This window comes from Empidonax traillii, unplaced genomic scaffold (genome assembly GCF_003031625.1).
Source record: "Empidonax traillii isolate 1590-97213 ecotype Southwest subspecies unplaced genomic scaffold, ASM303162v1 scaffold260:size695979, whole genome shotgun sequence".
In the NCBI taxonomy this organism is placed as follows: Eukaryota; Metazoa; Chordata; class Aves; order Passeriformes; family Tyrannidae; genus Empidonax; species Empidonax traillii.
The window spans coordinates 656,539-681,142 of record NW_020955453.1 but is presented as its reverse complement, the minus strand read 5'-3'; the positions used below and the strand labels follow the sequence as shown (position 1 = coordinate 681,142).

The window sequence follows — 24,604 nt, the reverse complement described above, 5'->3', positions numbered from 1 at the left end:
GTCTGATTTGAAGATTATGCACTTTAATCATAAATTTTATTATTTCAAGTTAGGTAAAGCTCAATAGTCTAAATTTAATTAAAATACATTAAACTAAAATCCCAGACTGAGAGAGGTTACTGAGAGGAGACCTGAAGAGAAGGACTTGGGGTTTATCATGGATGAAAAGCTGGACAAGAGCCAACAGTGTGTGCTCACAGCCCAGAAAACCAACTGTGTCCTGGGCTGCGCTGAAAGAAATGTGCCCAGCAGGTTGAGGGAGATGATTACAGACGTATTTGAACAGGACCAGAGGAGGCCACGAAGATGACTGGAGGGCTGTAGCACCTCTTTGATGAAAATAGGCACAGAGAATGGAAGTTAGGGAGACTAAAGAAGAGAAGGTTTTGGGGAGACCTTAAAGTAGCCTTCCAGTACCTACAGGAAGCTTACCAAAACAAGGGAGAACTTTTTACGTGGGCAGACAGGGATAGCACAAGGGGAATCAGTTTTAAAGTAAAAAAGAAGAGATTTAGATTAGATATTAGGAAGAAACGCCATACTATGAAGGTGGTGAGGTACTGGAACAGGTTGCCTAGAGAGTTTGTGGATGCCCCATCTCTGGAAGGGTTCAAGGCCAGGATGGGTGAAGCTCTGAACATCCTGGTCGAGTGGAAGGTGTCCCTGCCCATAGCAGGGGGGATGGAACTAAATGATCTTTAAGGTGCCTTCAAACCTAAGTCATTCTATGGTTCTATGATCTACAGATTAGGCTTGCTTTGTTCAAAAAATTAAAGAGGCTGTTAGAGTAGTCATATTGGACCACATATGAAAACACAGTTCAGACACAAATACAAGTATATCTTTATATAAACTGATCTAAGAGGGAAAATACCCATGATAAAAATCGAAGAAACTTAGTATATAATTGTATGTGTTTAAATTACACTGCAGTCACTTTTCTGTCTCTAGTTGATGAATTTGTCTTCCTAAACTTCATTAATATCTGTATCAGGCCTTGAAATGAACTGATGCTCTCCTTGTAGCCCAGTGATACCACCTCATGACTTATACTAAATAAATTCCAACTAAACCTTCACTACGGCATCAAATGCTTTTAAATATGAACAAAATATTTATAAAAACAGCAAACCATTTTTTTTTCTACACTGTACTGACAGAACCACTGAATTTTGGAGTCTTTGATCAACAAAGACTAATTGTAAATATTTTCTATGAGTAAATGTAAAATTTAGACAAATAATGAATTATTCTATTTTAAAAAGTAAATAATTAAGGAATTGCATATAGGAACTTGAAACAGCCGACGTGCTTTACTTCAAAATTTTCTCTATAATTAGGTAGTGAGGTTTATGTAATTAAAAAAATAACAATTTCTTTAAATCCCTGACCCTTACATAAAGGCTGCTTTAGTCCAAGAAGTGGAAAGACATTTGGCCTGTTCCTTGAAAAAAAATCCAAGCTTAGGTCAAATAGTATGGCTGCAAAAAATTCAACAAGTCAGTATGTTGCAGGCAGCCACACTGATACTGGCAGCACACGGGATTAACAAATGCCCTGATGATGGTGACAATTGTGTGCAGGGTGCAGGTGTCCAAGTATGGACAGTGGGGGCTGCAGGGGGGCCCTGTGAGGAGAGGCTGGGGCTGCCTCATGCCAGACACAGCAGGTTCCAGTGGCTCTGACCCACGCACCACAGGGCACGGAGCAGGGAGAAGCAGAGGAGATGGGAATGAAGAAGTGAAGTTGAGCTTAGGAAAAGCAGTGGGAGGAAGACTGTGGCTGAATTTTGTCATCTGTTTCTCAATATCCAAATCTATTTTAACTGGCAATAGAGTTAATTAATTTTCCCTAAGCCAAGTCTATTTTGCCCATGATGGTAATCAGTGAATGCTCTTCCTGTATATCTTGACCAAAGGGGTTTTTCATTCTACTTTCTCCCCCTCTCCCACTGAGCAGGAGGAGTGAGCAAGCAGCTGGGTGGGCATTTGGCCGTTGGCCTGGGCTGACTCACCACCATGGGTTCAGGACACTTTTACAAAATGAAAGTTAAAATGATAAAGGAATAAGTTCAGCAATGTTATCCACATAAGTCTAGGTTCAGTGAATCCAGCCAGGGTGCAACAATGCCAGAAGGATTATATGGTAGGAAGAGAAAAGGACCCCCAACATATTCCCTTCCAAATTAAAAATGTCAGAAAGTCAGTATCAGGGAAGGGAGAAGTCAGGGTTGTCAGCAAATACAAGATCCTTTTATCAAATGCTGCTGTACCTTGTGATACCACTTTTTACTGCACGGTAAACATATTAGAAATGTTGACTTTAGCTTATAATCAGTTCAGCAGCATTAGTGTTCTATAAAATTCAATAGATAATTTCAAACCAAACAAATTTATAATATAGTCACAAAACTGTCCTGATAAATGTAATGGGAAGAAACATAAACCAAATAAAATTCACACTGACAACTCACTTTCTTACTCACAATTGTTTTTTTAGATAAGCAAAAAAATTGAAGCATTTTAACTTTGACTTTGGAATAACAAGGAAGAATTTTAACTTCTTAATAGACATAAACATTTTTAAAAATAACTTTAAAACACAGAAGAACAACAGTGTTTCCTCTTAATTAAGCAAAGAATGTTTGCATACAAACATTTATATCTGTCAAGAGATGAAGGAGATAGCAAGACAGACATTTTGCCTGACATGCTTTTGGAAAATCTTAGTCAAATATTATGAAGAAAAATTAAACCCAAAAACTGTATGGAAGGAAACAAGACAGTAGATTAGAAACTGTTGCAGAGTATAAGATTTGACTTTTTATTTCAAAGGATATTTTGAAGAGGAAACAACACTAAAATTAATGCTTTGGTTTAAAATTATCAAGCACTAATACATTAAAAGATATTCACACTTTATCATACCCTTCTGAAGCTACTTTGTATTCTTAAGTAGTGCCTGAAGAGGTGGTAGTGTTGAGCAATGCACATAATAACAAAACTAAATCAATGTCAGTGCTCATACAAAAGTCATAACAGTTGGAAGGTCACGAAATAATGCACTGTTCTGTGCTTGGCACAGGTCCAGTAAGTCCAAAAAAGACAAATCTGGTATCTTTGGAGTAACAGTCACTGTTGAACTGTTGCCTTACTGTAGTACTATTACAAAATAAGGATTTTAAAAGTAACTGAAAAATGAGATTATAAAAAGTTTTGGTGCTTTTTAAAGGATGATGAATTGCATTTAATGCACATAAGTGTGTGTGTATGCACTTACTTGTATGTTCAAATGAATGAAGTTAAAAAGAGCATCAACTGAAATGTTGGCTTTTCATGTTGGCTCCAGTTTGCAGGTTTTGCATATCTCTAAGTACATTCATCAAGTCAGGGTTTATTATGCTTCTCTTTCTCCCATGCATTCTCAAGAACAGAACAGAGAGAATGTTAAAAATATAAATTGGAGATTCTATATCTCAACTAACTACAGTACAGAGTCTGCAGAAAAAAAATGACCCATATTTTAGGAAAACCAAATAACTTTCTTTGCCTCATTTTTAATGTCAACACCCAATTTAGGTAAATGCTACATACCTACAGGCAAGTAAATCAATGGGACAGTTCATAGCTGATGTACATTCTTTTAAAGCTCTGATACCTTGTGTTTACTGTGATTCGCTCTAAACCTTAAAACATATCTGATCATTAATATTCACACCACTCAGAGATTTAGACAAGGTTTTGGCTGTTTGAACCAGATTCTCTCTTAATATAGATCAGAACTGTAACAGCAATTAAAATTGAAAAGGAGAATGTTTTTGATGAATGAATTGACCCATATGATTCTGTCATGGTTTTGCTGGTCCTTAGAAACAAAGCAGGAATTTTTCCTTTCCCCCTGTCCACTGTGTGGAGGAGGTATTAAATGGGTAGTTAAGAAACACAAAAGAAGCTGCTAGTAAGGCCACATTCCTAGTTAATGGCCCTCAGAATCTTGCTTTTGGGGAAGGGTGAGGAGTTCTTTTTTACTTTTTTTTTTTTTTTCCCTAGTCTCCTGGGAAACAGAGGGGATTGAGTTCAGGTGGCTCCTAAAGCTGGAACAAGGTAGGAGTAGGAGCTCTGAGTGGGTTTTGTTCTCAGACTGGCTGTCAGTTGTGGATTCTGCTCGGATTTTCATTGAAGAGGAACTGTTTCGAGAGGTTTTATCCCCTTCCCCCATTCCCGTTTGTTTCTTTCTTAGCAGTGGTTCTTGTGCACATCAAAGGGAGAGGGAAAAACTATACTGTATGATTCAGCCAGCAGGACAGAGTGAGTTTCCCACTGGGGAGGACTTTTTTTGTTGTTTCTCTCCCTCCTCTCTCTCCCCTTTCCCAGTGTGTGTGGGCGAGGGAAACAATTTTCAGTTTCTCCAACACACCCCGGAGGGTGTCACCCCACCAGTTATAGTAACAACCAGTGATCCCACAGCACCTCCTGCCAACCAGCACAGAATACTGCGGGCTCTGCATTTCCAGTGATCCAACAGCGCCCCCTGGTGACTGGTACAGGACATTACAAGATTTGCATCTCCAGTGACCCCCCTGGCGCCCCCTGTTGACTGTGGTTGGAACTGCACCAAAGGCTGCGAACTGAACTGTTTACTCTTTTTCCTTTGGTTGTTCATTGGTTTGTTTTGAAGGGGATTCTTTGTGGGTATAGGAGTATTGTTTGGTTGTTTTACTGGGTTTTTTTCGTATTTCTGCCAATACACAAATCCCTTTTAATAAAGGGCTGTTATTTTTCCTTTTCCGTAATTTGTTTTCCTTCAATCGGAACCTCTTAATTTCAGATTTACAATTGTTTAGAGGGAGGAGTTTGGGTCTTCCTCATAACTCATCCTCAGCAAAACACCTGTGTCTCATTTAAACTGAGACAGGCTCTTTAGCCAATATCTATTCTGAGTGCAGAAGTCACATCACTTAACTTTGGGTATTTAAAAGATTCAACTCTAAACTATTGCTTATATATCTTCTAGAAATCAGTGAAGATCTTAGGATTAAAAATAAATCCCCACCCACAGGTGTCTACCTCTAAATAAGGAGAGTCTGGGTGATAACCTTACACTTTAAATATATGAAGTTAAATGAAATTAATTTTATCTTGCACCTATAGATTAATATTTAAGATTAATAACCAAAATCACACTGAATGTTTAAAGTAAAAATTCTGAAGTCAAAGGATGTGAATCTCCTGATTAATGTCTGATCTTGAGGTACAAGCATTTCACAAATAAAACACTTGAAATTCACATGAAGTGCAAGCCTCGACAAGTACCTGGGCAGAAGGCTATGTACAAGCTTGCAATACAGCAGGCAAACAAACAAGAAGTTGTCGTAAAACATATGAAAAGAATTAGATCATAACATGTAATAGTAAAAAAACCAAGCAAACAAAACCAAACAATGAAATATAGAAAACTAAAAGTTTTAAGACATTTTTAAAACCTCATAATCAACAATAGCATTTAACACTTAAAATGCCTTCCAGGTGAAAGCATATTTGGAACTACATTTGGAAACTTGACAATTTCAGCTCAACCCAGACAAGTAGGTTTGAAAAATCTGGTATCATGCTTATATGTCAATGAGTAGGCAAGGAAAGTGTGTGAAAAACAGACACCTTGCGGTACAAGTAGTCTCTAAAATGACAGTAGAAGCAAAATGGCTTTGAAAAAAGTTTATAAAATTAAAATTGGATTGCAGACAGTATTGGAAATGCATGAAGCAGAATTAAGTTCAAGAAACAATGATTTCTTGATACTTGTCTCTTTTCTGCTGGTCAATTACTGAGTGGTTTCCAAAAAATACTTTTGATTCTTCTTTTCCTTATCTTTGCACTATTCAATGAGCAATAACCTCTTTCTAAATGATTATCTGGTTAATCCAAAACAAGCATTTGAACAATGAACAATTTATACAAATACGCTAGGAAAATTACAGTCAATGCATCTTATGGAAATTTTCAGATTTACACTAAACTTCAGCCTCTCTTAGTTCACTCAATTCTCACTTTTATTTCTGCCTACAAATACAGTAAACAACATTTTTAACTACAAAGTTTCAGCATCAATTTAAACAAATAATACTGCTTTTGTATGTTGTAATTACCAGTAATTATAGACAAAAAAAGAATTTTTTTTCCAGTATTTTGTACATCATTTTTTCTATTTAATTGCACGCACTAGTTTTTAATTAGCACTGTATAAACAATGGTTACAAAAATATCTGGAATATGAAAGATGCTGGTATATATTCTGCATTGGAAAATAAATTCATGTAGCCTTCATTGTTACGATTTTCTTTGCTGTTTTTTGTATTTACAACATACTTGCAGAGTTCTTAGAAGTGGATTTTATCTGATCAGAAGTGTCTCTCTGAGGAGAGAAGTAGCGGTCATGAAACCTCTGCCATTATCTATGGGCAATGGTATAAAATGTCAATGAAGGTAATATCATCTGAAAGATGGGTAATATTTAATGAAGGCTGTTTTGTGTTGCCGAGTGTAAAAACTAAACAAGAAGCTTTTGAAGTTGTCAAACGCAGTAGGTCCATATGCTGCATTCTCTGATTTAGAAATTGTTGACTCTTTGGACACTTCTGCCTTTTCGCACAACAAATTTTCCCACAATGATCCTTTTGTATTAAGTCTTCTAGCCTAATAGACATTTCACAGACATTTAGAGCTAATACAGGACTAAACACAGGAAGCACTGAGAACTGCTTTTGATGTCTACAACATTCACTGCTGAAGTACAAGCTAGAAGTCCTAGACCTATGGACTGATCAGCTCAATGGATTGCCCTGCTGTTTAGATCAAGCATAGAATTTATTTATAATCACTCATATATGGCCAGTCTCTTCGCGAACGAAGAACCGGGGAAGGTCTTTACACCTTCCAGCCTGAGCATTGGATTTTTTAGGTGAGACACAGTGTGCGCGGAACTGAGCCCACCCTTTAATCCTGAGGTTCATCTGCCGGGGCCAAGCGAGCTTGGACGGTGGCAGCGAGGTCCTCAGGACGTAGATGGATTGCCTTACAGGGCTAACGATCTCCATCTGCCCGGGGAGGGGCCCTGACCGGGACTCGAACCCAGGTCTCAGCGTTCACAGCGCTGTGCTTTAACCACTTCACCACCAGGGGCTCCCAATAATCACTCATATGTTCATCCTTTCAGCCTTAAAGAACTGGGGCACCTAGAAATCAAAAAACATTCCTCTTTTACACTAAAATTCTTGCAGCATGTAGATGAACACAATGAATAATAGGAATATCTATGGATAAAGTCCAGCACTATTTCATAGTAGTTGTACCCTGATATGTCAGTCCTTAGTGCTTTTGTTTCCACAATTCCCCAGGCATGCAAGTGCTACTATCACCATGAATAGCACATCATCTGCAGTATTCAGCACACATCAGAGAGGAATCTGTGTAAGGCAGTGTCCCATACCTGAGCCTTTTCCCTGCTGTGTCAGGACCAAGCCCATGATTCCTTGCAATTCTGCTACTATTTAGGCCAATATTTATTCAATACAAGTCACCATAAAGTATATTACTTTATTCAATACTAAACATTTCCTGTACTGGAAAAAAAGCATGCTATTTGGTAAGAGAATATCATTCAAATCTCATTGTCATGTTATATTCTTCTGCACAATTACTTTCTCCTCCCTTGGAGTACTGATCTCAGCTAGACCCATAATTTTTTAAATACAGGGCTATACTTTTTTCTTTTAGATCTTTTTCTGTTAGATTTTTTGCTGCCTACTATCATATCAGACAAAAACCAACAACACCAAAATCCCTTTTGATTTTCTGATTCAGTTCTTTAATATTTTTGATGAAATGTGCTGGCTTATTTACCACCTGAAGTGTATGAATACTCCACTGCTCTATGAGTAATACACTACTGCTGTATTAATGTTTTGTCCTCTATCTACAACAAAGAGCAAGAGCAGGTGCTATTATCCAGAGTCAATTCAGTGGCTAAACAAATGTATCTTAAATATTAATGACACCTCAAAGACCCATTCACTTATTTAGATCACACTCCCATTAAGCCAACAACATTTTGAAGAGAAACAATACTTATGTACAGGTGATCTCAAAGGAGTTAATCTATCTTGTGAGCAGAAATATAACAATTTTAATAATGAGTTAATTTTATGTGGGTGAAAGTCCTCTACATAACTTATATTTTCCTTTCCATTTCAGGAAATTTACAACATGGAAAATAACTGAGTTTCACTTATGTAAATAGTTTAAGTCTAATTTTTAACAAACATTTATTTAATTAATCTATTCAGTATCACAAGAGTGTACACTAACTCCTTACTAGCTTGCATCTTGGTTTTCTTAATAACATTGAAGTAGAGTATATAGCTCTCCGAAGCTCTTTATACCCTGAAAAAATACCAAGAGTCACCTAATACAGGGCAGTGTGTTAATTAAAAGCACAAAACATCATTTAGATAGGAAAAAGAAGGTGTGAGAGGGAGAAAGAAAATGGAGAGTATACTGCTTCAGAGAAGTTAGCTCAGCCAGAGTGGACACTAAGCAGAGTGACAGAAAATGAAGACAAAGACTAATTTAGTCACAGGATATAAGGATCAAAGGCATCAAGAGGGGATTGGTCTTCGTAGTGATTATCAGAGATAACAAGGGGCATAATACTGCACTGTTCCTGAAGCTATAATTTCTTTTCCTATCAGCCATTTCAAAAACCCTCCAGACCCATCCACAGATGTCTTTCACCCTTTGGTTCTTGTTCCAATGTTCTCCTTTGACTTGCATATTTAGTCTACCTCCATGGTACTCAGTCTTCTGCAGGTAGGAGAAGGAGAAGATGGAAGAAAGTGCCCCTCTATTTATGACAAAAGCAGCTGATACAATTTCTTATGAATCCTTTTTAGGTCTTTCAACATTTATAAATGAATAAGTAGAAAATTAAAAGGGTTAAAAGAGACACATTCTTTTAAAATTATTTATTTTAACTCAACTCCCTTACCTCTAGGAATTACTGCTTAAAATTGTAGCTGTCCAGCCACACTCTCTGTTGTGCTTTACTTAAGTGCTACATTTTGTGTCCATAGTTTAACAAAGACTTCCATCCTTCCTTTCTGCCAGGTGGCTGAATTCCTGCATCAGTTTTAATTATAGTAACTTTGCTTTTATGCTCAAAGATTATGCACATTGTAAATGGTCATAATGCCAGAGTACTTGCTGCATCTTTAACACAGGGAATTGACTGCAAAATGATGGAGGTAAAACAGAAGTACTGAAATCTAAACTGCTTAATTGTGGATGCTTTCTTAACATGTTTAGAGATTGAAAGAAAGTAGATTTCCACAATTACATAACAGAAGTTGTGTAATATATTAAGTTTTATACATTTTATACAGGTACTTATATTACTCCATTTTTTAAAAAATCTTTTTCTGAAATGTTGCTATTTTTTACAAAAGCACAGTAAAGGTGCAAAGGGGTGCAAATTTAAATGGCAAAATCATGTTTTAAAGCATGTGAGTTTTATCTGTGAAACACACTGAAGACCAAAAAGTATACTATACTTGATTCTTAATGAGGAATGCTGCCAGATGATTTCAGTGATAAAATCCAGTGCACATGGAAACAGTGAGGTTGAACCGTATACCCCACAAAATTGTTAAGTTATACTGTAATTTGCTGATTTTATATAGCTTTATTTTTAAGCAGTGCTGAGATACAGAATACATATGGCAAAATAGAACTTGGAGAATTGAAATTATACTCAGATCTTTTTTCATCTAAGCTATGTAAAAAACCCTTTTTATTTATTTGTCTCACTGCCATGATAAATCCTGTTCTACTGTGACCAAATACCCAAGAAAATGGCTCAGAAAAAATTCTATAGGGTAACTGAAGAGGAAAACTATGCACAGCACTTCCTTCTGCACTCTAATGTCACAGATTAGCATTCTTACTATTGATGTTTATTTCTTTCTGTCACTGCCCCCCTACATAGCTGCAGTAAATTTTCTAAAATGCATGATAATAGTAGTTGCTTAATGAAAGTGACTACTCTAAACTTGTTAATAAAATGCTGCTTAGTAAAAGAGTTTGTTCACTTCTTTCAGTTGCTACTGCAGCTCTGATGCATGCAGTCCTGCAGCAATCTACTGAGCATAAGCAGGTATTTACTGTCCACATTACAGATGACTAAAGCATTTTTTTAGGACTAACTGAGGCAATGACAAAGGATCTCTGTGAGAACTACCAAGATAAAGTTAGGAAAGTAACATAAAAATATATTAAAATGCATTAACAACTGGAACTTTTTGAATTTTTCATGGGTAAGGAGTTTATTAATGAAAACTTATTTACATAAATGATACAGTTTCTCCCACAGCTGTGTGTAAAAACTGTCCTGTGTTTGAAAGTGACTTCCAAATGCTTCCAAGTCTACATGCTTGTTTTGTCTGATCCCAAACATAAATCTCCTAAAATAGGGAAAACAAGTGGTCCAAGTCTGAGATCACTTCAGCAAACTCCCTATCAGGAATATTAAGGGGTGATGGATTCTACCCCTGTTGTTTCTGTTCATACACCTTTGTGCAACTGGAGATAGCCTCTTAGCCTGAAACACATAGAAACCTTATGCCACTCAAAATACAATCCTCTTATTTCATGCCCCAAATTGTCCATTTAATGAAATAGTGATAACAGCAACATGTTGGGAAGAAAATATGTGTAATCACAAACTAGAGAAAGTTTCATACACAGAACTAGTCATAGGAAAATTGATATGTAAAAACTTCTACATTTCTTTTTGAATATCCACTGACAATGTAGGCCAGTGTTGGAAACTAGCTAGAGTAAGAAAAGTACAAGATGCTAAAGGTTTTGGCTTTGTTCTTTTTGAGCACCTTTTTTTTTTTTTTTTACTCTCTTCAAAAAAAATAAAATCCTTTCACAGACGAAGACTTTGGAAAAAATATAGGGAGACTCATTGGATATCCATAAGGATGGATCCCCCTTTAACTCTTCCTTTTCTTTGCTCTCTAACATTCTCCTGAGACTTGCTTGTCATCCCTCTGGAAGCACAATGACTGCTTTGTTGGATTATTCTACTTCATATTTCCTTAGGTTTCCCATGACAAAACATAAACTTCAACAAAAATTCATGCACATGTCTCTACATGTTCAATAAAACTTTTAAAGACTGCTTTCTTATTTCCACTCTACTGCATCTGCAGTACTTGAACACATGGCAAATCCTGGAAATAGAGTGTGATATTGAGGTCATTTAAGATACTGCTACTAAGTTTCTATGCAATACCACATACTTCTTTTTAAGTTATATTCATACAGTAAGATGTAACAGCAGCTAAACTTTGCAGTAATGTATGTAGACTATTTCAGAAAGTGTGAAAAATTTTATTTTTTTTTCTTTTTGGCAACTGTTAATTTTTAAAATGCTTTTTAGTAGCATTACACCTTTTCTTCCAGTGTGTCTAGAAAAAGTGAATGGGAGGAACAGGTTGCTTTCATTAAGGTGTGCAAGTGTGGAAGGAAGGGGTAGGGAATAAAGTAGGTCAGCCTCATTTAAATGAAAACCACTCATAGCATCGCTTTTAGACTATGACAGAAATAGTTTACTGAAACGGAGAAACCTAAAAGCAAACTCTGGGAAGTACCAGGACAACGGGAAGATCATGCAGTTGAAAGAAATCAAACAGTTCCATGACATGCAAAGGAATCAGACAACCTTCACATGATGTGAGAAAATCTCAGTTACTGGTTCTTCTGAATCTGGTAGAATCAACCTTCCAGTACTAAGAGAATATTTATTTTATATTGAGAGAACAAAAAAGTTGCAGTACAAAGAACTAACTGTTCAAGTAAACCATGCAGAGCACTGCTCAAAGTACTGTGACATTTCATCTCAGCACCATTAAGATGGATCTCCAAGAAATGAAACATGCACAATCTGTGTAGAAAAATACTTATTTTTCCTGTATTTAACTGATCAAGCTCTCATTTTATGCTTGACATACTTGAATTACACTGTTTATTTTGACTTCATAACATTTTTTCTGTCAGATGAAAAAGCCGGTTCAAACTGAGAAGCTTCCCACAAGAAAAGCTGCAGAAATTCAAGGAATAACTTGAAGTTAAGCATCAGTCTTGTGTCAGAAATGTGTGTATGCCTGTAATGGTATTTGCACATGTTAATGTAGCAACTATCTGGGTGATCTAGGAAAACAACGAGCATTGCCTTGAACTGCTCTGTATTGCTGATTATTTCTGGCAGTAACCTTAAAATATTAAACCTTCTACATATATTAAATGAAAATTCTATTTTTAATTTCTCCAGATGTCATAAGGTTTTGCCTCAAGTATTACTAAATTATGTATTCAAATATTAACATGTGGTTAAACAAACAGAACGTAACACTGCAGTTTCACACTGTAAGCATATATCTTGATTTGTTTAAATGTTAATGGTTTTAACAACAGCATAAATCAATAAACTGCTCTCATTAATGTGACTATAAGATATTACTACATGATAAAATTTTAGTAAATAAAAATAATTTATTTTTGTTACTTCAGAAGCATCAATAAATTTGACAAAACATTTTATAATTATTGTTATGATGTTATTTTATTAATTCATTACTACAGTTCTAAGTTTTTTATTATATTACTATCTTTGATGTACTTGTTGAGCAGTTAAGTGTTATGTACTTTTTTTTTAGCCTATGTAACTTCCTTCTTTTTTTTTTTTTCTATTTGATCGCTTTCTTTCTGATATTATATGGATAAAATTCATAATGTATGTTCCACCACTCAAAACTGAATTCCAAAAGGCTATGCAGAGATCTAATTCTGAAATAGTTAATGCAAAATAGATGATGGATTAAAGGACAAATGAAAATAAAATCTCAACATAATTTTCAGGTTCATTCCTTGTATCTCAATGAATCAGCCCAATGAAGCACAAGTTTATCACTTTCTGCCAGACATGCCAATGACACATTAAATAGCTTTACAATAGACATCTGAAGTTATGAGAGATCTGAAAAAAAATGTAGTGAGTATTGACTAAAAGCAGTTCAAATTCTGAAAATATAAAATTATTCCCATTGAATGGATTTTGTTTTAATGGATATTGTTTATTTAGTGATGGATTTCTGTGAGACTACTCATTGATAAGAAGAAATAAATATTCCTAAGTACTTTCCTGAGTCAGTGAATAAAATTCCAAGTAAATTAACATTTGTGTGAAATACTAAAAATGTATGAAACACAATAATTTACTACAAAATACATGAATAAGACATAGTAAGAAAAAATACCATGTGGTACCTAGTTTTCCATTTTCTATACCTAAACTCTCACTCCTGCCTTTTCTAGTAAATGGAAATAATCAGTTTATTGTCTTGAAATGGGATTAATTTCATACAAACTTACATTTGAACTAATCATAGAATCATAAAAAACAGCCCAGGTTTTGAAGGACCTCCAAAGGTCATATAGCCCCACCTTTTGTGAGAAAGTGAGACTACATGAGATTATCTAACACTCTGTCTAACTGCATCTTGAAAGGCTCCAGTGATGGTTTTTCATCACATCACCTACATTTTGCTTATGGTGGAAACAAACAGGTACTTCTAGTGCATTTCATCATAGGGCAGTGCTCATCCCGAGGACTCACAAAAACCTTTATGAATGTTATTGCTCTCTTCAACCAAGTACAGAGAGAATCACCCAGCTCCACACCACAAATTGCCAGGAAGTGTTTTCAGTCCTCTGATCATCAGGTGGGCCATGAAGATGCTCAGAGAACTGGAGCACCTATTCTATGATAATCAGCTGAGAAAGCCGGGTCTTCACACTGGAGAAGGGAAAGTTCTGAGGAGACCTTAGAGCACCTTCCAGACCCTAAAGGGGACTACAAGAGATCTGGAGAGGGACTTTTTACAAAGGAATGTAGTGATAGGACAAGGGAGAAGAGTTTTAAAGTGAAGGAAGGAAGATTTAGATTAGATATTAGGAAGAAATTCTTTACTGTGAAGGTGATGAGGTACTGGCACAGGTTGCCCAGAGAAACTGTGGATGTTCCATTGCTGAAAGTGCTCAAGGTCCAGTTTGGATTGGGTTTTGAGCAACCCAGTCTGGTGCAGGTTCCCTGCCCATGGCACAGGGGTGGAACTAGATGTACTTCAAGGTCCCTTCCAACTCAAACCATTTTATGATTCTGTGATTCTATGAATCTGAAAAATTCTGTTGAATCAGCAAACTGTTGTCTCATGTTTCATTTCCTTTCACAGTTTTTGTGAACACCTTGAAAATTGAAGTCCCAGCCAGGTGAATATCAATTCGTATACCTTCTTTGTGAATTGTTTCTAAGTGCCCAAACCTTTTCTGAAGCATTTCTTTCAAACTGAAAACCCACTACATTCAAATAAAGAGAATGTTTTCTTCACTATTATTTCATGAAAATGCAAAGACATAATTTTTATAGAAGTAAGAAATAAAAAATCTTCCATTCTCTCAGGATGGATTCTCTCTTTGGCAACAGCACACCTTATCTCAAATCTCATAGAACCAGCCCTTTCCCCTATGACCTGACCCATTTACCCCAAACCACTCTGATTATGGTAACAGGCTGTGGTAGTAGAAAAGTCTCTTTGCAGCTCCATCTCCTGGCCCATCGAGATTTGAATTTCCTTCAGCCATAGGGCCTACAGTTGTTCTAGGAAATTCTGCCTGGTGCTTCCATTGAATGCCCGTGTATAGGACAAGGAGCAGCACTACGTATTTCTCCCTGATTTCTCACCTCTGCTGTGTTACATCTACAGTTCTGGAGCACTTCTCGGTTCTGAAAAACAATCCTTAATGCATGTAACTTACCATTTTGTGAGGAATAACTTTCAGCAAGTTTAGAGGGTTTTTTATGTGCAATAACAATACAAGCAGCAGGACGGCAGTTCACCAATACACAATAGACCTGACTCAGTGCTTTACTGAGACTGTCTGTAAGAGATTCAGCCTGATGGTATTAATCAACACCAAGAAAAGGACTGCAAGATCATGCAGCTGCACTTTATCTTGACCTAGAGAGATCACCTCCAAGTAATAAAAGCAAGTTTAGTTCCTTTGGCCATGTAATTTCTGCCTTGCTGATAAGACTGTCAAAGCCCATGTCATTTATGGTTGCTACAGATGCTATTCTGAGATACAGTTGTCCGTGAATCAAATGATAACTGCCAATAAACAGGCAACAGGGGATAACAATTTTTATCTATACTGCCTTGCACTGCAGACCGGAAAAGCACTACACATGGAGTGAACATGAACAGGGTTTATCCTCATACAGTCAATCTGATAAATGAAACAAATCAGTAAAAACTAACCACTATTCAATAAATTATTTTGGTTTGGTTTAGGCCAAATGTTTTAGGAAACTACATTTCAAAAATGAATGAAATAACTGGAAAATTTTTAATAATGGCATACATGACAAATCTGACTATAGGACACCTTATAGTAAAAAAGAGTAAATTAATCTGAAACAAGGCTAGAGACAGAACACTTTGGACATAAGATATTCTGTACACCAATAACAAAATCAAAGTGGAATGACTTACCACTTCTTCATGGGTTGCACTTTCTACATTTATACCATTAACCTAAAAACAGATATGATAGGGAGAAAATGATTCACAATGTGTAAATTAGTTACTGAAATAAAAGCAAGTATGAAACAAATATCTGTGGAAAAAAGTGAATGTTTACTGACCTGTATTATTGCATCTCCTATAAATAACATTCCTGTTTGTTCAGCTGTGGGATTACAGAAGGAGTAGATTTTAATTGATAGTAATACTGAAAAAAAATGCTATATTCTCTTCCAGCAACTGGTTTAACATGCTGTTAGTAATCTTCATTTGAAACTGATTTGGTTGTGAAAATACCAACGGCACAGCAATCAGTATTCATCCTACAAAGGTAATAGATTCCTAGCAATTTTAAACAAATTAAGATAGCTACTTTCCATGCACAAAGAACTTGTTTAGTGTAGAATGCAAATGTCACTTCTCACTAATGAAGGATTTCATTAAATTATGTGGAAAATGTGATTCACGCTCTTCATTATTCTTCCACAAAAGGGAAGCAGGAATTTCTGAAACTACTTAGCAATTCCTTTCCCCCTGAACAAATTTACAGGGACTGCTGTAATTAAAGAGGTTGTGCCTAGAATTTGATAGAACTCTTTAACATGAAGTTTAAAATAGCTTTGTTCTCAAGAATAATGTTATTCCAATGTGCAATTTCCATGTTTCCTGCCATACAGGGAATAATGTAATGAAACTGCAAATAATTCTGCACAAATACAAACAATGACATTTTTGAGGTGTATTCTCTAACTTTTAAACTCTTTACTTTTTTTGTGGAATTTGAGGATGTTTATCTCATGAAATGTACTACATAACTGAACTTAAGGCTCTGACCCTGCAAAGACTGATAGTATTAAGTAAGACCTTTTAGTCTTATACAAGATCTTTCAAGTCACAGCTTGAGACTTAGAAGAATGCAACAAATGCTAACAAAGGCAGTATTACAAGAGATGGAATTAGAGGTAAAAAAGAAAGGAATACTGCATAGATTATTCTCACAATTTCTTCAATACAGCTGTTGCCACTATAAATTTACCTTTGGTACAAAATAATGCTTTTTGTAATATAATTTTTCTTTCTAATAGATTTTTCATTGCTCTTTTTGCAGATAAAAGATAACAGTTCATTAGTCAACACCTAGGAAATATTTCACTATTTGTTTCAAATATCATGCTACAAATTGCACTGAAGGTCTTTACCCCACCTCTCATCCTACTTTGTATTAAAAATAGGCATACAATTTGTAATAGCTGGTATAGAAAAGAGACATCTATGTAGAGAAATTGAACTGAATTAAAGCTGTTCAAAACCATTACAAAGCAATCCAATGTAGCCTATATTGGATAAATAGTTTGCCAGAGGTTCTGAGCATTAGATTGGGTATCTCAATAGTAAACTTGTATTCGAGATATTAGTAATATATATACCAATAGAGAAATACACATGAACAATTTCTAATTCAGTGCTTATGTTAGGGATGTTCTAGAACACTGGAAGCATACTTGAATTGGTGTTAGAAGGAAGGAGCTGTGTTTGAAATTCCAGTTGCAGAAAAGCAGAAAAGGATAAATTCAAAGGGTTCATGCCTTGCCCAGCGTGTGTGACTGACTCAGAAGTGAGTGCAGAAATTATGTTTGTATTAGCAAGTTGTTGTGGTTTAAACCCACGGGCAACTATATACCATGCAGCCACCTGCTCAACACTCCTTCAAAACCCCATAGCCACCTGCCAGCCCCTAGTGGGATGGGGAGGAGAACTGGGAAAAAAAAGTAAATTTTGTGAGGTAAGAACAGTTTAAGAATTGAAGTAAAGTATAATATGATAATAGTAGTGGAAAGGAGATAGTGTGTGATAAAATCCAAGAGAAAAAAGTGAGGTACAACACAATGCCTCGTCACCAATGCCCATCCCATTCCTGAGCAGTGATTAGCAGCTCCCAGACAATTCCCTCCAGTTTATATACTGAGTATGATGTTCTGTGGTATGGAATATTCCTTTGCCCAATGTGTTATCAACATCATTCCCATACTGAATACAAAACATAGCACTCTACCAGGAACTAAGAACAAAATTCTATCCCAGCTGAAACCAGAACAGAACAGGTATATGTGATGAGGCAGAACTCAGAGAGATTATAAATCAAAATATTTAGTGCTGAGGGTCCTTACAGCCACACTGTAAGGGTTTCAGAGATTTTAACTGAGATCAGTTAGACTAGTCTTTCAGCCTAAATGCTCTCGAGTGCAGAGAAGGTGCCTAAGGAAATCTATTACACAAAACTTTCTGTTTTGTGGGCTCCTAAGCAACCCATCCTAAGGCACACCAGTGATACACAGTGATGCGCTCCTGTTGCCAGTAACAGCTGTAAGACGTCATGCAGAACTGGACATCAAGTGAACAACTGTAACACAGTTACAGCGGCTTCTCAACTTCCTTCAAGAGGACAACTCTAATAAGCCAATCCTCTGATATTAGATTGTCTTTATGGAGGTTGCAGTAGGATTCATGCTCCAATGTTCCTCACAAAGGCTGATGTGTTTGTTTATGCTTCAACAAGTACCAGTCAGCTGATCTGCAGCCACAGATGTGATGAGAATGGCACACGTGGGCAACAGGCAGTGCTGTTTTCCTGAGGCCCTCATGTTGTTGGCGCTGCTGGGTGGTCAAAACTGCTGTTGCTATTGGGAAGATCATTTGGAAACAGCAATACAGAAAAAAACAGAAAAGAAAGAGATGCGGGGATGTGAGAGGTGAGTTTGGAAAGAATTTCTGTAAGAGATCAAAAGAGAAAAACGTAAGGTAAGAAAGCAAAGCATACTGAGCCAGATAATGTTTGTGTGAAAGCCAAGATCCTGATGGAAGAGTGCATGGTAAAGATTTGCAAGCAGGTAGGTAGGCATCGCCATCGTCCTGGATATTCATCTATTTGTAATGACACAACAGCACAGTTGTGCAATGTTATCTATGTCTTCCAAGAAAACTAGTTGGTTCTAACAAAAGTTATAATAAAACACATAGACTAATATTTACTTATGAAAAAAGGGACAGGTTAAATTCCAGACACAGGTAAAATTCTTGAGATAGAGCTAGTTAACAACTCAAGGCTTAAAAAGGAAAACCAGCAATATGAAAAGGTATAAAACCTCAAGGAAGAAAACCGGATGACTAGAGGATTGTAACTTAACAGCACTGAAGATAATTCCCTTCCAGGGAGCAAGGGAGGTCGAACCTTTCTCATCGAGCTGCTTGTTGACTGACAGGTCAGCAAAGACTCATTGCTCATTTCACAGGAGTGATGAATACTGCAATATTCCCAGTTACCTCATGGGTGTTAGCCAATACATTTTATAGTTTAAGAGCACAAAGCAATTATATCCTGCTTGCAGTCTCTAAAAACAATCAAGCCTATCCACATAAGTAAATGAGAGAAGGAGCATTATGCGGTCAATACCAAATACTCTGTGAACTGAAACAAAGCCCAGGAAACTGGGACAATCAGGGCATTTGGTCTAGAAGTGCAATACACTGCATACTAAACCAATAACGTAGACACCTGCTGCTGCTGTTATGGCTGTGCTTGCCTGTCTATGATGAAACACTATGGGTTTAGACAATGGTCTACAATTTGAAATCAATAATGATTTCTAACAAATATATTTTCCACAAATCAAATTCCAGAGGACGTGTCACTACAATGCAGAATTTTCAATACAGTTTACAAGTATATTAGAAACAAAGTGACTGGAAAAACTTCTTGGAAAGAGACAAAAAGGCAATCTTGTTTCTCTAAGGCATATTTTAAACCTGAAGACAAAATGTCTATTGATGTTTTCACTAAGTCACATGTTCTCTACATGACAAAAATACTAAGTAAATTCTTCCAGGCTATGTGGAACTCTTTCTCCCACTGGTAACATCCTCATATACAAAGGTGTTTACGAAAGGCTGTTCTAAAATTATCAGTCACTATGTGTAAAATGAATCAATACTAAAAACAAAATACTTGAGGAAGAGCTTTGGGATACTAAGGAGCGTATAACCATATTCAGTGAAACAATAAACATAACTTTTTCAGAATCCAGTTTGCCTCTTGAAGTTTTACTTGCAATAATATTTTAATAACAGTGAATTGAACATGTCAAAAAAAAATGCTTTGGGAAAAAAAAAAGAAGCACAAGGTAGTGAAAACCAAAACTGTACCAGGCTGTAAAAGAAAATGAAGTGTGTGTTACAACTAGTGCTACATTACCTTTATTCTACATTTTAATTAAGTTTAAAAACATTTAACATTGATTGGTTACTGCACATTGATTAAATTCAGAAGTGATACTGAATGGAGCAAAGCATGAGAGAAACCTAAAGGGGCTTTGGTTGAAGTAATGGTATGAAAATAAAAATTAAAAAAAAAAAAAAAGTATTTTTGAGAATATCAGACTTGAAATACTTTCCTCAATGCAAATGACCTGTCATTCTAAATCTTTAAAAAAATAGCATCTCTGACAGAGCCAAGAGTTATTAAAAATCCTTTAGCATTCAGTGAGAAGTGAAAAAAAACCCCAACAAGTAATCCTTTCTAGCTTTGCTTCATTTACTTTTCCTATGCACTAGGGTTGTATCCAATGGAAAATTTACTGAACATAGTCTCAGGAATTTCTGACTTACAACATATTAACTGATGAAAACCTCTATGAAGATTTGAGAAAAATTCAGATGGTCTGAGGTTCCCACAGAATTCCAGCTATTTCTATGACTAGATGCAAGCTTCTTCATCCAAACCAAATGGCAATGGGATTCTTGTACATTACGACCTCAGTGAAGAAAACTGAGAAAAGAGTTTAGTTCTTTAACTAAGGAAAGAGGCCTAATGTAGCTCAGATCATCTTGTAGATGCTGCAGCAGAGAGATCCCACAGGAATGGTTATGATGATAAATTCTCAGTAGAACTAAATACTTCCTATTTTACACTGAGTTACCTTTATAGAAAAACACCAATTACCAAAGTAAGGAAAGCAAATTGGAACTTAAAGAGTGTAACTACTTTAAAATTTTACCTTTTTAAGAAAAGTCATGACAACTAAGATGTGACAGTAAGAAAAGTGAAGCAGAGGGGTTTTTTAAATGTATTTTCAGAAAATTTGAAAGTACTACATTACTACTGTCATTTATTACTCAGGATACTTGCCTAACCACAGTCCCTTGAGTTTGAAAATAAAGGTAAAAATACTCATGCATTTTAAATGGACATAATTCAGAAATAAGTAGCGATAATTAGGAAGCAAAAGCAACAGTTATAACTACGAATAAGTTATACTTTGCTTAAAAAATAAGTTCTACTAGTCAAGCATAGCTAAGACTCCATTAAGAGTCGGCAAGAAGCTATTTAAAACTGCAAAAATGTGGTATTCCTAGAAATATTGTTAGTAGTGTTAAAATCATTAAATCAATCTAAACTTGATAATATTTCCAGAGTTTAACAGTTGGCTTTGATGACCTTAGCAGTCTTTTCCAATCTTAACAATTCTTTGATTCTATGAATCATTACAATATTTTAGAAGTAAAAATAGTCATATTTTAAAATTAATTAACCAGTAGGAGAATAAATTGACAAAGGAATTCAGTACAGTGTGAAGGAAAATGAATCTCATCACACAGTTGCAATATTCTAAGGTTTACACTAATAGACATATGATTAATATCACACATAAAAGACTTTCTGAGCTGAATAAGACAAGTTATTATTAGTTAACATTATATAAGGAAATTAATTATAATCTGGCATCTTCAATCTTGTCTTTCAAAATATGCAAGATGTTTCCTTAAAATTTTATTATATTATGCCAAAATTTTTAAATGCTGTAGAGATGTTGTTGAAACATTTGAAAACAAAGTTGCAGGCTAAGGGAGGATGTCTGAAGTAGCAGAAGTACAGGCTTTAAATGAGCTACAAGAAAAGAAAAGATGTAGTTCCTAAAATAGCATAAAAAGTCTTTAGTTCAGAAACCCGTAAGGGAAAGATAAGAACAGTGAAAAGATAAAAAGTAGAACTTCTATGATATTGCCAAAGGATGTTATTAAATTCCTCATATTATTCTGCAAGTAGAAGTTAGTTTCATTTGCTCTTTCCATCAAATATTCTGTATGATTCTCAACTGCTTCATCTCCAAAATATTCTGCAGGAGTTTTACTCTGTCAATGCAAGAGGAATCTTTAAAGCAGTTGAATGACGTTTTCTGTCTAGGTGCTTTCTTGTCCAGTTTCTGTACCAAAGCACTATGGTAAAAGCAAACTCCAAATCCAAAGTCCAAAATACCATCCATCCTCAGAGGGACATCAGGCAGTTAGTTCTCTCCTGAACAAATTATCTGAGACTATACTATATAATTCCCTAATTTCTCTGCACAGAATGTCATTAACCTTTTTTTTTTTCATCCTGAACTGTAATTGTGCAAATTCAAATAGTAACTTTAAGTGGTATTTCATTAGATTTCTGCAGTTCATAAGGGAACTACGTTGTCAATCAGAGGTAGGTGTATAGAGAAAAGAAAGAAACTGTACATGTAATTGGCATCCTAAGGTTACGGTTCAACTGCCAGCTAGGACAGATGATAACTAAAAAGATAAAATGTATTTTTCACATTTTTCTCTATTTAGTTTATAGTTTAAGAATGATAGGTCCACTGAAATTGCCAATAATGTTTTTTTTTTTTAGATTTTATATCTACCTTTTGTGTTTCATAAGATAAAACATCAAAATTTTGCAAAATTAGGCTACAACGTAAAAATTTTTTGGTTTTTTTGACCATGGGGCAAACTCCACAGTACCCAGTCTTCTTAAATCAGATGGGCTTTATGTACCTAGGAAGGGCAAAAGGACTGTAGCCCATAAGTTAGTGGGGCTCATCAGGAGGGCTTTAAACTAGGTTTGAAGGGGGAAGTGGATGAATCCAGGCTCTCCAAAGAGAAGCCCAGGGATAAAAAGCCTGAGTTAAGAGTAAAATCAGCAGCCCAGCTGAAGTGCAAGTACACTAATGCACGCAGCATGGGCAACAAACAGGAGGAGCTGGAAGCCACTGTGCAGCAGGAAAGCTATGACGTAGTTGCCATCACAGAAATGTGGTGGGATGACTCACATGACTGGAGTGCTGACATGGATGGCTACAAGCTCTTCAGAAAGGATAGGCAGGGTAGGAGAGCTGGAGGCGTGCCTCTATATGTTGGAGAGTCCCTTGACTCTGTAGAACTTGAAGTCACCAATGATAAGGTCAAGTGCCTGTGGATCAGAATCAGGGGGAAGGCCAACAAGGATGACATCCTAATGGGAGTCTGTTATAGACCACCCAATCAGGACGATGAAGGGGATTATTCTGCAAGCAGCTGGTAGATGTCTCAAAATCGCCAGCCCTTGTTCTTGTGGGTGACTTCAACTTGCTAGATATCTGCTGGGAGCTCAACACAGCAGAGAAGAGGCAGTCTAAGAGATTCCTGGAGTGTATAGAGGATAATTTCCTGCTCCAGCTGGTAAATGAACCTACCAGGGGTGGGGCCCCACTAGACCTGTTGTTTACAAACAGAGAGGGGCTGGTGGGAGATGTAGGTGTTGGAGGCCACCTGGGCCACAGTGACCACGAAATAATAGAGTTTGTAATACTCAGGGACACAAGGAAGGCCACCAATAAAACCTCTACGCTGGACTTCTGGAGGGCAGATTTTGGCCTGTTCAGAAGACTAGTCCAGAGCATAGCCTGGGAAAAAACCCTTGAGAACAAAGGGGTAGAGGAGGGATGGATGTGCTTCAAGAAGGAAGTCTTGAGTGCACAGGAACAAGCAGTACCAGTGTGCCAAAAGGCAAGCTGGGGGGTTAGATGACCAGCTTGGTTGAACAGGGAGATTCTGAAGGAAATTAGGGATTAAAAGAGAGCTTACTGACTGTGGAAGATAGGGCTGGCTACTCAGGATGAGTTTAGGAGTATAACTAGGTCATGCAGAAAGAAAATTAGAGAGACAAAAGCACAATTTGAAGTCAATTTGGCTACTTCTGTTAGGGATAACAAAAAGCGCTTCTATAAATACATTAATAACAAAAGGAGGGGCAAGGAAAACCTCCATTCCTTGTTGGACTTGGGGGGAAATGTAGCTAATAGGGATGAGGAGAAGGCTGAGGTACTTAATACCTACTTCGCCTCAATATTCACCAGTAGGACAGGTGGCTCTTGGGACAACTGTCCTCTGGAGCTGGTAGACAAGGACAGGAAGCCGAATAGCCCCCCTGTATTCCAGGAGGAAATAGTGACTTACTGAGCCACCTGGATCCACACAAGTCCATGGGACCAGATGGGATCCATCCCAGGGTGATGAAGGAGCTGGCAGAAGAGCTTGCCAAGCCACTCTTCATCATTTACCAGCAGTCCTGGCTCTCTGTGGAGGTCCCAGACGACTGGAAGTTGGTGAACGTCACGCCAATCTACAAAAAGGGCTGCAAGGAGGACCTGGGCAACTACAGGCCTGTCAGCCTGACCTCAGTGCTTGGCAAGGTTATGGAGCAGATCATCCTGAGTGCAATCACACAGCACCTACAGGATGGACAAGGGATCAGAGCCAGCCAGCACAGGTTTAGGAGGGGCAGGTCCTGTCTGACCAACCTGATCTCCTTTTATGATCAGATGACCCGCCTGGTGGATGAGGGGAAGGCTGTGGATGTGTCTATCTGGACTTCAGCAAAACCTTTGACACTGTCTCCCAAAAAATACTCCTGAAAAAGTTGGCAGCCCATGGCTTGGACACGGGCACTCTCTGCTGGGTTAAGAACTGGCTGGAGGGCCGGGCCCAGAGAGTGCTGGTGAACAGGGCTACCAGTCAGACCTCAGCTGGCAACCGGTCACCAGTGGTGTCCCCCAGGGATCGGTG

General features: G+C 37.0%; 1 protein-coding gene across 1 annotated transcript in view; it reads right to left on the bottom strand.

Moving 5' to 3' along the window:
* Positions 1–24,604, bottom strand: part of LOC114060136 (gamma-2-syntrophin-like) — a gene marked incomplete at its 3' end in the record, with an annotated part of 69,993 nt that overhangs the window by 14,772 nt on the left and 30,617 nt on the right. Inside the window, exons 4-5 of the mRNA XM_027889381.1 lie at positions 15,823–15,866; positions 15,671–15,712 (exon numbers count right to left, since the gene is read on the bottom strand). Coding sequence (XP_027745182.1) covers positions 15,671–15,712; positions 15,823–15,866 — 86 coding nt within the window. The remainder of the gene's footprint in view (positions 1–15,670; positions 15,713–15,822; positions 15,867–24,604) is intronic.